Source organism: Aedes albopictus, chromosome 2 (genome assembly GCF_035046485.1).
Source record: "Aedes albopictus strain Foshan chromosome 2, AalbF5, whole genome shotgun sequence".
NCBI lineage: Eukaryota > Metazoa > Arthropoda > Insecta > Diptera > Culicidae > Aedes > Aedes albopictus.
Window position 1 is genome coordinate 230,193,443 of NC_085137.1, and position 15,513 is coordinate 230,208,955.

At 39.0% G+C, this 15,513-nt stretch overlaps 1 protein-coding gene across 20 annotated transcripts in view; it reads left to right on the forward strand.

The window, feature by feature from the left end:
- The window catches only part of LOC109412368 (sodium/hydrogen exchanger 3), a 325,551-nt gene that overhangs the window by 260,064 nt on the left and 49,974 nt on the right, over positions 1–15,513 (forward strand). For 8 of the 20 annotated variants that reach the window (XM_062851305.1, XM_062851307.1, XM_062851290.1 and 5 more), the window contains 9 exons: positions 2,691–2,811; positions 2,902–3,040; positions 3,406–3,623; positions 3,691–3,774; positions 3,844–4,052; positions 9,853–9,978; positions 10,049–10,230; positions 10,714–10,849; positions 11,781–11,795. In XM_062851305.1, coding sequence (XP_062707289.1) covers positions 2,691–2,811; positions 2,902–3,040; positions 3,406–3,623; positions 3,691–3,774; positions 3,844–4,052; positions 9,853–9,978; positions 10,049–10,230; positions 10,714–10,849; positions 11,781–11,795 — 1,230 coding nt within the window. The remainder of the gene's footprint in view (positions 1–2,690; positions 2,812–2,901; positions 3,041–3,405; positions 3,624–3,690; positions 3,775–3,843; positions 4,053–9,852; positions 9,979–10,048; positions 10,231–10,713; positions 10,850–11,780; positions 11,796–15,513) is intronic. The other 12 variants (XM_062851308.1, XM_062851309.1, XM_062851293.1 and 9 more) reach the window with 3 other exon arrangements.

Sequence of the window (15,513 nt, forward strand, 5' to 3'; positions counted from 1 at the left end):
TCTGTTTGCAATTATATTCCGTACAGCAAACTTATGAGATTTTTATTTTGTTATTGGAATAAACAACTTAATATACCCTTATTTTGGTTGACAAGGGAATAACTAATTTTGTTATTGTTCTGTTTTCAATAACTCAATAATGGTATATTTTGCAATTTTCAACCTTTTTTTTGTTCTTGGTTTGCCATGATAATGTCAAAATTTGACATTCTTTAGTTATTTCGTCCAACAATGTCAGTTATTATTTTTGCCCTTTTGTCACTTATTTCAAACAAACCAATGGTAAATTTTACCATTCAAGTAATTCTTTTTCAATGGTAAAACTTGCCATGGCTTTGTAATTCTCTTCTGTCCGGATGTTAGCGCCACGCCTGACGTCGATAATGTCGGAGAAGTGCCGTCTGTCAATCAGGGCGTGATCGATTTGGGATTTCGTTTACTGTGGTGATCTCCAGGTGTAACGATAAGGGAGGCCGTGCTGGAAATAGATGCTACGTATGGTCATGTTCTTAGAGGCGGCGAAATCAAGTAGTCGTAGGCCGTTGAGCGTTGAACTTTCCAATTGTCGGTGTAAATTCCGCCTCGTGGCCAACGTTTAAGTCTCCCGACCAGATGTACATAATAAGATAAGAACATTGATTATGACAACTGTTGTTAAAAATAACAGAAGTTGATATAATTAATAGAGTGGGTCAACGTTGTATGGAGAAACTTTATATTTGATCGTATCAACCTGGAACAAAGCTTTTTCAATGTATATTCGCGTCCAAAACAACTGTGCAAAATTTAAGAGCGATTGCTTGCGTCCCCGTATTCCGCATTGCGATTGAAATTTGTATGGAAGTTAGTATGGGAAAACGTACTTTTTGGCATTTTACTCATAAGTTGAATGCATTTGTCTAATACCATGTAACTAATGACGTTAAAGTATAGCCTAGGATATGACGAAAAACTTTGCCGAAGACCGCAAAGTGATCCGACGCTTGTGAAAAAAGTTATTCGCCTGGTAACTTAGGCCAAAAATTGAGATTTTATTATTGATGTTATTCCTTTACATGTTATATGTTAAGCATCACCGGCCAATCTGTACGTTATAACTTTTTTCACAAGTGTCGAATCACCAAAGGCCTCAAGGCAAAGTTTTTCGACATATCCTAGGCTATACTTCAACGTCATTAGTTAGATCGTTTTAGACGAAAAATTTCAATTTATGACAAAATGCAAAAAAGCACGTTTTCCCATACTAAATTCCATATAAATTTCAATCGCAATGCGGAATACGAGGAAGCAACCAATTGCTCCCAAATTTTGCACAGTTGTTTTGGACGCTAAAAGAAATCGAAAAAGCTTTGTTCCGAAAAATCGAATTTGTTGATCCAGTCTAATAATTATGTTGTAAGGGGTTTTCTATGTGAATATACATTTATAATTATAATAACATATGTTATAATTTTAGTAACAAAATTATAACAAAACTTGTTTCATTTATTCAAACAGATGTAAACACTTTTTGTTATATTATGTGTTATAATATAATTGCCTATAACATAATTTAGTAACTCGTTTATTGTAATCTTTGTTATATATTTTGTAACAATATTATTTCAGAATTTATTAAATTTTTTGTATTGTCGCGATAAAGCTTGATATTTTTTGTTATTTTGTCCACTCGAGCCAAGAGATTTACAAAAAAAAATTGTGCTAAAATATATAACAGAACTTGTTATGATTTTACAATGTAATTGTTGTCATGAATTTGATGTTGAACTAAATAAATGAAAATGAAAATGTTACAATTTTGTTATGACTTCACAAGCATAATCTAACAAAAATTGAATTAATTTTGTTATAATTATATCTCAACTTGCCATATTTTTGTAATTGGAACGAGTTTTATACATGTTTTATAACAACCGTTGACGTTGTTACAAAAATCATTGTAACAAAATAACACAACCCGTAAAATTATGTTTTTTCCAGTCGGGCTCCTATGATGAACTAATTCATAAAGCCCGTAACACAAAATTTATCACAGTTCAAAAATGTTATTATGTCAACTTCGGTTACACACTAATTCTCCAATCCCATTTCCTAGTTTTACGCTCTGATTTAATTTGCGCTTCCTCTTTTTGGAGCTCAAATTGATTAGGGAAATAGATTGCTAGAGTTAAAAGGTTACTTGTTAACAGTGAAAGTGCTCAACGAACATTGCTGAGGATTTAGTTCTGTCCCAATTAGTGGGTGTTTCGAATTCTCGAATTATGATTGATTAACAAGATGTAAATGATAAACACAAACGTATATATTGCTATCTATTTAGAAGTTAACACCAATACTCGAATTCCACTCCAACCGTGTCATTTGATATCGGTTGACAGCGGCAGCGGCAGTGATGACAGAAACTGGCTTCCCGTTTATAAATGCCCGATTAGCGTCTAATGGCTTAATTTATAGCACTATTCACCTCTGTGTCACCGGCCGCCACCGCCATCACCGGTAGCATCGCTCATCAGTCAATCGTAAATAACATCTCGGGAACAGCATCATATCCCAAACGCAGCCACCACAACCAGTGACAGCAGTGGCTGACAGTTAGCGGTCTCACACACTCACGTCTCTAACTTATCTATTTATTTTCTGTCCTCATCTCCGTTGTTCCCACCATCACCGATGACGTCCGTCCGGAACAGGTTGTGATGTATCACATGTTCGAGTCGTACAATGAGATTGGCGCCAACAACATCGAGGTGGTAGATATCGTTTCGGGTGTTGCGTCGTTCTTTGTGGTTGCCCTCGGTGGCACCATCATCGGTAAGTATGGTCGGCTTCCGCCGCTCAGGATGCGGTGAGAGACCATTTCACACATAATGCTGGTATAATTTGTGTAATGTGTTAACACAGGTGTAATCTGGGGCTTCCTTACCGGGTTGGTGACACGGTTTACCGACCACGTACGAGTCATCGAGCCCATCTTCATCTTTGTGATGGCCTACCTGGCGTATCTGAATGCCGAAATCTTCCACATGAGCGGCATCCTGGCGTAAGTATTGTGTGCTGGCGAAAGCTACATATCCCACTTTTTCAGGGCAAAGGTCACTGTGACCATAGGAAACTTTAGACACAATTCATGTTTTCACGATTGAAATAATCGTTTCACGGTCGCCATGTTGCTCTATACATGGTACCCCGTCTTTGATAAATCAACGGGGTGCTTTTGGCCTGAAATTCAAAGTTCATTAATTTATTCAATAATCAAATATTATGCCACAACGGTTCTTTGGTGTTCTGTCAATTGCTTAAAATTGCTTGTTAAATTGACATTAACACCGAATAGCTGATTTGTTTTCAAGGCTTTATGTAACTATATGCACTCCCCAACAATTATTTTTTGCTTCTCATTCCCAGCATCACCTTCTGCGGCATCACGATGAAAAACTACGTCGAGCAGAACGTGTCGCACAAATCGCACACCACCATCAAGTACGCGCTAAAAATGCTGTCCTCATCGGCAGAAACCATTATCTTCATGTTCCTGGGCGTGGCCACCGTCAACAATCGGCACATCTGGAATACCTGGTTCGTCATATTGACAATAGTATTCTGTTCCGTTTTTAGAATTATAGGTAAGCGGTTGGGCCGGCGAGCTTCTTATTTGATTGTTAATCGATGTCCCTTTATTTTCTTCGCCAGGTGTATTAATACTATCAGCGATGGCAAATCGTTTTAGGATACATAAATTATCTAAAGTAGATCAATTCGTTATGTCTTACGGAGGTATGTTCGATCGGAAGTAATTTAGTAGATAAGAAATAACATTTCCACATTATCCTTCCCCACCGCAAGGCCTTCGAGGTGCTGTGGCATTCGCTTTAGTGTTACTGGTTTCGACGGACCACATTCCGCTGCAGCCGATGTTTGTGACGACCACGATTGCGGTCATCTACTTTACAGTATTCCTGCAAGGCATCACCATCAAACCACTAGTCAGAGTGCTGAACGTTAAGCGTGCCAGCAAGCGGAAACCGACGATGAACGAGCGAATTCACGAGCGGGTGAGTTACATTACAGCTATTTTGATGATGGGAAACCATCCCCTCTTCTTACGAGAAGGAAAACTCACCTTGTTCGTATTGTGTACTGTAGGTGGGGTCATTTTTACAACGGCGTGCATATACTTAAAAGTTGAGAAGACCACTCGTAATGGAATCTTCGAGCCATTAAAATATGAAGGATTATCAATTTTAATTTCTGTTTTGTTGTAGGGTTTATACCTAATTTTCGTCTTAATAAGCACCGACTAATAATGATCGAGTTTATTATTTCGCCTCACCTAATGTCTCATGACAAATTTGATATCAATTACTAATTTGTAAATTAGCTTCCACATAATCAAAGATGATAAGAAGCTTCTTATCATCTTTGACATAATGCAGTGGAGGAATTATAGTCTCCTAAAAATAATAATATTAAATTGTCCCTCGGACTCTGTTTCCATCTAGTCCACGTGTATTTCGGGCTCAACCTGAATTCAATTCCCGGCACACCTTTGACGTGCTACTATAGTACATCAGTCATCAAAAAGCTGGCTCCAGAGGCTTGACCGTAGGCAGTGCTGAAAATTTCATTTCGACATATCTAAATTCAACCACCTACAGCTGATTTTTGAGGCTGAACCTGAGAATATGGTGTATGAAAAACTTGTGCGGCTAGACCAGTTCTATAAGGAAAAACCGCTCTTTTTCCCGTAGGTGTTTATTCGAAAAGTCGGTCAAATTCTTCGCAACCCAATGCAAATCATGTGTTCAAAATACATTTGAGCGGAAATCTTATAAATTAAAAAGGATGTAGCTTGAAAATATTTCAAATAATATGTTTGCCCACCAGATCATAATACGCTATCACAGTGCAACGAAGATATATTTATATGTGGTTGTAAAACACGATGTTCCGTATTTAGAAAATCCACGCACACATTTGCTTGCATCCACCCTAGACGAAGCCAACTTGTTGTTTTTATTTTACCGACGGGAACAAAATGATTTATTTAATTTATTGAACAGCTTTTGCTGCATTCTGCAGCAGTGAAATTCAACTTTGAAGTGCCACAGAGATTTTGTGGAGTGAGAATTCTAGGAAAGTTTAACAAGTAAATCTGGCGAGGTGACAATTGAACAGTGATGAAGAACTATTCGGCTAACTGTTGCTTTGATACGGTTGCCTTCGTCGTACGCGAAACGAGAAAAATTTTCAACTCGTAAGTGGAGTAAAATTGAAACGTGAAATTTCGCATAATTATTCGATTTACAGTGCTATAGGAACTGGTTATTGATAGTCTACTTTTTTTGCTTCTATCTGATGAGTCATTGGCTAAGTTAAGTTAAAATTTCTGTAATTGGGTTCTTTAGAGGTATCCGGGTTATTTCATAATGAGAATCTCCATCCAAAACTTGGCCGAAATCCAAAATTTTTTCATTTCTGATGCCAGGAAACTATATTTAAAATGCATTTAAAGTTTGTATGGGTATGTTTTTGTTCGGGTGAACCGTCATTGTATCGATTAAACTGTCATGCTATTCACGGATTTGGAACGCAATAAAATCACGTTATACACAGAAAAATAAGCGCTAAGGCTATAGAAAATAGCAATATTTGATTTACTGAACAACTAATTATTGGCTATTTCCCATCTGATATGACGAAAATTAGCGCATATACTGAAGTAGATTTCTACCCTACCTACTTTCAAACTATATTTGCGTTCGCACATAAATATTTACTGTTTTATGGGACTAAGTTTACACTGTACTAGAAACTCTACCTAGACGAGTCTTGAATTCCCGAACAGCGAACAGAATGTTTGGCCTTAATAGATTCATTTCCTAAATGGTGGGGGGGGGGGGGGTTGTTTGGGTCATGGGCGATTTCAGAGGGCTTTCAGGGGAGTTTCAAGGAGGTTTCAGAGGTTTGAGGGCTTTAAGGCTCTCAATAAGCTTCAGAGGTGTTTTAAGCCGTTTCATGGCGTTTCGAAACGCTCCACGGCGTTTTCAGGAGAATTCAGAGGGGTGTTCATTAATTTTAAAGCAGCGTACGATTCAGATAATGTCAGAACATGGTTTTCCGGCGAAACTAATTAGGTTGACACGTGCAACGCTGGTTGGATCAAAATCAAGTACTCGCATCGCATACGAAGTAGGGTCTGGGACCATTTGGGCAGGAGCACCTATTTTGGGCACTTGCTGCTATAACTCAGTCAAATTTGAACCGATTGACTTGATTTTTGAAGCACGATCAGATGCGCACAGTATCTAGCCATGTGCAAAAATTCAAGTCAATCGGTTTGAAATTGACTAAGTTATAGCAGCAAGTGCCCAAAATAGGTGCTCCTGCCCAAATGGTCCCAGATCCTATCTACCTCGTTTGTGACCTCGATTGGATGGAAGCAGTGTGATACTCTTTCAAATTTGCTGCTCAACATTGCACTCGAAGGAGCGATTAGGAGCTCTGGCGTGCAGAGGAATGACACTTTCATTGTACGATCGCACATGCCCTCGGCTTTGCGGACGATATTGATTTCATCGACATTGATCGTAGGACAGTTGAGGAAGCTTATGCTCCTCTGAAGAGAGAAACAGCGAGGAAGCCTTAACTCTACCAAGACGAAGTACATAATAGCAGGTAGAGACAGATGCAGGTCTAGTGGTGTTATTGCTGAGGGATAAGTGATGGGGATAAGTTTGAAGTTGTTGAAGAATTTGCTTATCTTGGAACACTTGTGACATGTGACAATGACGTTTCCCGTGAAGTGCTTAGGTCCCGTAACTTGCAAACGCAAACGAAATTCTCTCTATATAAGATGCTGATTCTGCCGGTTGCCCTCCACGGGAACGAGGCATGGACGTTAAAGGAGGTAAACCGAAAAGCTTCCGTAGTTTTCGATCGCAAAGTGTTGCGGACAATTCTTGGTGGGAAACATGAAAATGTAGTGTGGCGCAGACGCATGCATCACGAGTTGTACCGAATGTACAAAGATGCGAATATTGTGAAACGCATAAAATACGACAGAATTCAATGGGCTGGACACGCAGTGTGAATGTCAGAAGATAGAATAGCGAATATAATAGAAAGAATCGGAAGAAAGAATAACGGAAACAATATTTGGGGAAACTGGAGGAATATTGCCCAAGACCGACGAAGATGGAGCTCTACTATACGCTCGGCGTTGGAGTAAAGTTACAACAAGGTATCAGGGTAAAATAGGTAGGTAAAGGCCTAAGGGGCCTTTAAACGTTCTCAGGTGGGTCTCATGGGAGACAAAGCAGAAGCGTTTCAGGAGGTTTAAGATAGGTTTTAGGTGGTTTCACAAGCTCTCAGGTTAGTTTCAGAGCAAGGCGTTACATGATGTTTCAGGGCGTTTCAGCAGGTTTCAGATGGGTTTTAAGGGTCATTACAAGCATCATAGTCCGAGGGGATTTTAGGGAACTTACGAAGATATTTCAGGTAGATCAGAGGATTTTCAACGGGTTTCAGAGGCGTTAGGAGGGAGTTTTCGGGGATTTCGGAGGGTCAAGGGGCTTTCGCAATCATTTTAGGAAGATTCAGAGGAGTTTCAGAGGGTTTCAGAGGCGTTACTGTGGAGTTACAGGGGGTCCAAGGGAATTTCAGAGGGTTTTCGGAAGCGTTTCAGGAGTATTCAGAGCATTTTCACCGGGTTTTCTAGGTTACAGAAGTTCCAAAGGAATTTCTAGGGGTTTTCAGAGAAATTCCAGGAAGATTAACTCAGAGGATTTTCAGCAGGTTTCGGAGGCGGTGTCAGTGGATCCCAGGGTCGTTCCAGGAGGACCAAGGGAATTTCATGGGGTTTTAAGAGGCATCTCAGGAAGACCAGAGGATTTTCATCGGGTTTCAGATGTGTTACGAGGGAGTTTCAGGAAGTCTCATATGCGTTACTGGGGGTCCGAGGAGGATTTTTAGTGTTTCCGGATGCATTTTAAAAAGTTTCAGATGATTTTCAGCAGGTTTCTGGGCGGTACAGAGACGTTTTCATGGCTTTCGGAGGATCTCTGGTGCTTTACGAAGAGTCCAAGGCGGTTTCAGGGGGTTTTCATAGGCATTTAAGACAGTTCTAGAAGATTTTCAGTGGGTCTAATGCTCTCGGGTGAGCTTCAAAGGCATTTCATAAGTGTTTCGAGCTATTTCAGTTGCGATTCAACACACTTCAGATTGATTATGCTTTTGAGTCCGATACCCATGGGAGTTCTTGCAGATTCTCAAACAAGCGTTTAACTCACCACTTGACATCACACCGTTGCATGAGGCTGCGAAATCGATAAGTTCGTCAGCTGGTGGGCGCTAAACGTTCCAATCGTCGCGTCGGTCTGAATTCCTCTTCCTGGCAGGAGTCCTGGCCTACATGTGCGTTTGAATCTCCTCATTTTGACGTCATGGCTTGAGCAGCGGTCGTATTCGCGTTCGAACTGCGCGTACTAATCATCAGTGCTGCCGGAGTGTGGGTTATGTACGTTGATTATGGTAAAGTTAAAGAATCTACCCTTGATCTTCAACCTGCACATTCTTTCGTCGATCGGCCACCAATCGATCACGCGTTTCTGCATATTTATCACGATGAAAGCTTCTCCCAGCTTGCATGTGTTGCCGCAGCTCTGGTAAATGATATCAGTACCTCTAAACATTCACTCCATGGATTCGATCCAACACAAGTCTTGCAGCACTACGATGCTGAACTCGCCAATGTGACATCCTAGGAGTTCATGGAGGCTTTTCTAAGAAAAGCCAATGAAGAAATCTTTGGCAGTCCATAGTGCTCCCGTAATTTACCAAACTAAAACTGTTGGAAGTATTCCACGAATTTACACGAAAAATATTTCGTTATATGCGCTAATTCCCGTCATACCAGACAGAAAATAGCCAATCGTTTCAGATATTCCGACTTACCTTTGCCAATGCCTCATAAAATTGAAGCAAAAAGATGTAGACTATCGATAACCAGCATCTTCAGCACTTCATTTTCGGTTTCTGTAAAGGTTTTCTGGTTTCGGAAACAGTAGGTTGTTGGCCTAAAGTCCCCTATCTACCGTGGTGGGGCTGCCACTTTTGGTATAGCTTCCGGTGGAGGAGCATTTTATACTCAGCCAGAACAGACGCTGTTTGAGCCGCACCTCCTAGGTGAACAAACGCTCGAGATGTACCTCCTCAATCTAGCTGAAGTCAGGAGGACAACAGTGCTCAGGCAGCACTACCAGCTAAGCACGCAACTCTTAACTGGCGGTCGTTCGCACCAAAGTAACAGCAAGCCGAATTGTTCTTCATCACCGTTCAATTTTGACTGGCCAGATTCACTTGTTGAATCAACCTTCAATTCGCACCTCACAACAGCTTTGTGGTACCTACTTCAAAGTTGGAGTTCACTGCTGTTCTGTTAATCAAATCAATCACTTTCTTCCGTCGGTGAAATGTTTGTATACATGCGAAGGTTGATTTGCATTGCGAAGAATTTGAGCGACTTTTCGAAAAAACACCTACGTTCAAATCAATTTTTTTTACCATCCTATGTACCTTAGTAACACGGAGATGATGTGCCGAGAATTGAATTAAGGTTGTGCCCAAAATTGACGTGCACTAGACGGAAACAAAATTCGAGGGACAATTATTTACTATTATTATAGCAATAGATTCTGTATACGTATGTAAGAAATTTGACTATCAAATTTGGAAAAAAATCTTTATCGCCTTTTTTTTTTATTTGTCTTAATCACTGTTAAATATTAAAACATTTTGTACTAACTGTAGAATTACTTAACATGTTCCTAATTTTTAAAATATACTTTTTTTCAGTTTATGGATCACATGATGGCGGGTATCGAGGATATCGTCGGTAAAACGGGCAATTACAACATTAGGGATAAGTTTAAGAGATTCGACAATAGGTTCATTCGTCCATACCTTATTAAGAATTTACAAGTGAGTACCACCCAAACATCCCTGCACACTTCATGATGGCCACGAACTTACCGCATTTCCAACCTTCCAGGGTCCTGAACCAAAAATTTTAGAAACCTATTCTAAGCTTACGATGCGCGACGCGATGGACTACATGCGCCGGAACCCGTCCACGATCGGTCAGATGTCCGGCACCGAATCGATGAGCGCCCTCTTCCGAAACTACACCGGCGTCTTCGGTGGAAGGTGCGGAGCATCGTTCTTGGCGACATGGTAACAAAAACAATAGATCGATGCATGTAGTCTAAATTTGTCTCCCTCGTATTTTTCCTTTTGGTTTTAATCCCTAGTATCGAACGGAAATTACTTTTTCGTTTTAGTTAGTGGTGTATCGGCGTGTAATGAATTCCTTTTGAACCTTATAACTAAATCCAGTAGAATTAATTCCCGATGCTTTGGTTTTAATTACATATGTGTTATCAATTATTTGCGATTTTTAATAACTTTCAATGTTTTCCTATGTTTCTAGTAACGATCCTCCACCCCTTGGTTTCAGTTTGCTTTCTGATATTTTCTTCTCCTAGAACAAATAGATCGATTGGTGCCAAGGTCGGATGGTGATCCCTATGACATGCATCAATTTATTACTATTACTTACCTGCGCAGTTGGCTAAGGTTTTTGATTTGTAATAACAGATCGTAGTGTGGTGCAACTATGCCTACAATTGTACTCAATCACATTTCTTCCTTCATAAGCCCAAGCTTTTCCAACTTGGAGAACTCTACACGCAACTTGGACATGCAAGAGCTGGACTACAATCCGTCTAAGAAGGATTTGACTGACGCTCGAATTCATCACTTGCTGTCGGTGGAACTGAAACCGTACCGAAGGGTAAGTGTCTTGTGCTTATGAAAGATGCCCTTACATAATAGTACTGTTTAGTTGCAAGACTTCCCAACTGCATATGTCAATTCGGTCATAGTTATATCCATACAGCAGCAGTGGTTCTCAATGTTTTGCTGTTTTGTAGTGATTTTGAAATAATTTTGAAGTTGTTTACAAATATTGAAAATGGTATAATTTTAAAAACATAAACCTTAAAGAGAATTACATAAGTAGTACTAGTTTTAAACCTCAGGGTCCAAAAATAATTACATTTTAGAGTGATGCCATTTTTTTAGGTGCTGCGTTATTCAGTATATTGAGAACCACTGCTTCGACATTCATCCACTGCTTAGTAAGCACAAACTCAACAATCAATCAACCGCTATCATTACAGTAGTCACACGTGTAGTAAAAGTTTCAAATTGTGCTGAACAACGTTCACAACCGACCAGTGAGCATTCCGACCAGTCTGCTTCTCTGCCAATTTGGGTTAGCTTCATCTCGTAGCGTGTAATAAATTTCCACCAAATCTACCCCTGACATTAATTAACATCCAATCAAATAATTGTGTTTCTCTCTTCCCTTTTTCGCATATCTACCCGAAAAATTCTCGCGAACCCCGCTTAAAAACACCTGCTACATACCGGTTCCGAAAAATATGCATTCTCGAATCTGCTATCGATTATTCAATAAATCATCACTTGTTTGCTCGATCTGTCATCAACGCAACCGTTGCAATGTAAAATGCCCCAAAATCACAAAAATAAATGAAAAATATATGCGTCCGTTCTCGAAAAAATCGTCATCCTACCACCTACCATCGGGACCACATTACCTCACACCATCGGGCACTGAATGCGCGAATCACGACCGATGGCGCTGAAAATATTCCCATCCTCGACCCACATCAACCCGCATCGTGTCTGAAATCCCGAAGACTTCAACGCATATGGTACGAGCTCAATTTTCCATTTCTGTACAATTCTGGTTTCTTTCATACAACTTCCACCGCAACCATCATTGGCTCTTAAAAAACGGCGTGCAAAAATACCGTCCATTCTGTTTCATTTTACACGTGTTTTGATTTATGCACCCAATTTCCGCATTGTTGTTCTGTGGTGTTGTGTTTTACCTTTCTCAAGCGAGAAACCACCTCATATAAACAGCATCAGGTACACTTCTGCAGGTTGCTGCGGCTGCCAAGCCGCCGCCGAGCAAAGTGTCCGACGATATCCGGCGTTTTACTAATTGGCACCGTTTATTTTTCCTGTCTCTATTTTTTACCGCCCCCCCACTCATCTCAACCGTCTGTACCCCCTTCTGTGTACAAATAAACACGTGTGGTGGAATGTCCTGTGCGCTCATCCACCGAACTAAAATAAAGCATGAAAAGGTGCGCCTCCTCCAATCAATCAAGCCAATAATTAACATCATTCACCTTAACTTTGCACCCTCTGATTCGGAAGTTGTTGCGTTTTCGTTCGGTTTGATTTGTTGATATTTTTATGATTATTATACTTTATTTAGTTTGTAAGATTGTTCGATTGCTAAAGAGTTTTTTGATCATTTGTTCGAAGCGGGTTTCTGATAATTCACTATTAGCTGCTGTAGAATAGCTTCAACATGAATACCTAAATATTTGCGATCTTTAAACCTCTTTGTGATCTTCTTACAGATCATCGATTATTCAACATTTTTACATAGTCATGGTGGCTGGATAAATCATGATGTGTTGCTATCGTGACAAATAATATGCAAAACAAAGAAATTGACTGAATTTCATGAAAGCTATTGCATCGTATGACACCGCATGAATTCTAGCGAACGCCACAGTGTTCGAAATCGATTATTTTGCGATCAAAATTATATTATGTTTTAGGGGCTGTCCCCTAACGTTAACGGGGAGGGGGGGTTTGAGAAATCTTACGCGCCATACAAAAATATTTGGGTTCTCATACAAAAAAACTTACAAGGGGGGGGTGGGGGTGTCGAAAAATCGTAAAATTTCCCTTACGTAATTAATGGACAGCCCCTTACTGCATTGCGTAATTTCCGGCAATATCTGCCAACTGAGCCATCTACGCCATTTTGGGCCTGTAATACAGTTCAGTGGTGCGAAGTGTCAGTATCAACCGACATTTAAAGCTGAAATTGAGAATGGTAACCACTCATTTTTCCATTTACTATCGGAATATCAATTGAATAGCCTCTGATCATTCAATTGACATCAGCTCCAGCCTCAGTCAAGGCACATATAATTCAATTGAGCCCCAGCTAGGAAGCATAAATGTGTGGTGTTGTAGGTTCAAAGCTTTTATCATCGTTGATGACGTCAAACCCGACATCAACCTATCATTCACCTATTTTTATTTTGGCCACCAAACCCAACTTAGACCCAATAGTTGATCGATGTTGGTCCAACAGTGGCCCAACATTCGATAAAAATTGACCCGACTTTGACCCGACATTCGACATTTTTTCAGTCTGGCGGAATTTTGCGGGGTTTTTCGTGTTTCGAGTTAAGCTACTCATTCGAGTGACAATTTATTCAATTGACAAGGATTCGCTTTTCATTTGATAGGTGCTCTGATTGAATGAAATCGTTTTGAACATAACTAGAAGAAAAAATGACTGAACAGATTGGTTGGTTAGTGTTCAAATGAATGAATTGAATTTTTGCAACACTAGTGATAGACATTCGTTTAGCCGAGGCCAAAACATTTTCGTGTCAGGAAACTCATACAAAAGATTTTATGGTAAAACTTTTTTATCGTAGTGATAGTATATCTAGTACTGTTTTATTAAAATGTGATACATCACACTTTCATACACTGAAACAAAAACGAGGGTAAAAACCCTTCAAATGTCATTTTTTGCCTAGACATTCGTTTAGCCGAATTGTACAATTTATAGAATTCTATAATAAAAACTAACAAATTTCGAGAAATATCCATCAAAATCATTTTGTATGGTTACCTGCATTTTAGATCGACTTGTAAATCATGAATTAGATCGTTTTTGGAAGTGTTGCCATATTAATTCTGCATGCATCTCATATAAATATGTCATAATATTGTACATGTTTCCAAATTGATATTAGATGTAGTTATTTTTATCGGAAGTGTTTCAAAAGAATCTAATGAAAGTTTAATGACCAAAGCAGGTTGAAAATTAACGAAAAACAATGTTTTTAACAGAAACAAAACACAAACCATCAAAAATATCACGTATTTAAGTATTGTTTTGATGAAATATGATGGTTTCACTTGCATAAATCACAGCATTTACTACTATTACGTCTTCTTATAGCTCCCAATATCTTCTAGACTGTATTCTGGCTGAAATAACATACATTGGACGGCTCACATTTCGAGAAATGGCACAGAAAGTATTCAAATTTCTAGCATGAACTACTTGTTTCATAATTTAGACATTCTTTTCAAATAAATCATGTTAAAAATAAATGTGGTTCACAACTAAGACTCATTTATAATATATTTCTCCAGATTGAATAAAAAAGCCAATTGTTTGACCATATCTTGCTTTTTTGTATGAGCATCAGCTTTTAAATAAACAGGGTACAAAAATTCTGACACTTCTTGCAGTTCTTTCACTTAGCAGTCTTCTAGCTCATTTGGTAATGCTAGTATCAAACAGATATACTCCACAGGCATTAGGGCACGTCTTTATTTCAATGCAGAATATATATTTTAGCTTTTTTCAATCCCATTGTAAAGTTTAAACAACCAAAAACCAATATACTTATTTTTTCATAACATTCTATGCAATAATTTGAACATTTCTAACAATAATTCTGTGCCATATTTTCAAAACTGCTTATACAGCTTACATTTGAATGTTTACAGAAATCATTTTTCTTAAATAAATTTGTTTATCGTCGCTTCTCCTTATCGGGACATTTTTTTTAAATATTGCTCTGAATTTCACAAATAAATAATCTTTTAAGGTCAATTATCTTGCTAACACGTCATAAACTAAATGCCTTGGAGTATGTGCTCGAAATATACTCACGAAATTGCAAAAAAATCTATTGAAAACCAATTTTTCATTTTTCTCGGCTAAACGAATGTCTAGGCAAAAGATGACATTTGATGGGTTTTTACCCTCGTTTTTGTTTCAGTGTATATGTAAGTGTGATGTATCACATTTTTATAAAACAGTACTAGATATACTATCACTACGATAAAAAAGTTTTATCATAAAATCATTTGTATGAGTTTCCTGACACTTTTTTGAAGTGAAATAGCGCTTCAATAGTGCATCAGAACATCAGGCGCACAAATCTCAAGAAGCAAGCTTCAAACAACAGTGCACTTTTTATTTTGTTCTTGCTCACTAGTAAAAGGCTCAAAACAAGAAGATCTGGCGCACTGGTTTTGTTTACGAAGACAAGTCTCTCGTTTGAAATCGTAAGTAGGTGACAAAGTCGGCCATTGTGATGTCTATATTGGGTTTCTAACAAGTCTGACCTTAAAATGACGATTGCTCAGGAGTGTGTTTGCATATTTCCTCGTACTGTAGATACAACATCGGATTCGGTACTTGGAGGCTAGCTGCCTAGTCTTGTCGATACGAACTTCGTGATTCGCTCTTTCAAGAGGACATCAATGTCTGATGCAAGCCCTAAGTGGCCTCACCGCTCCCTATGT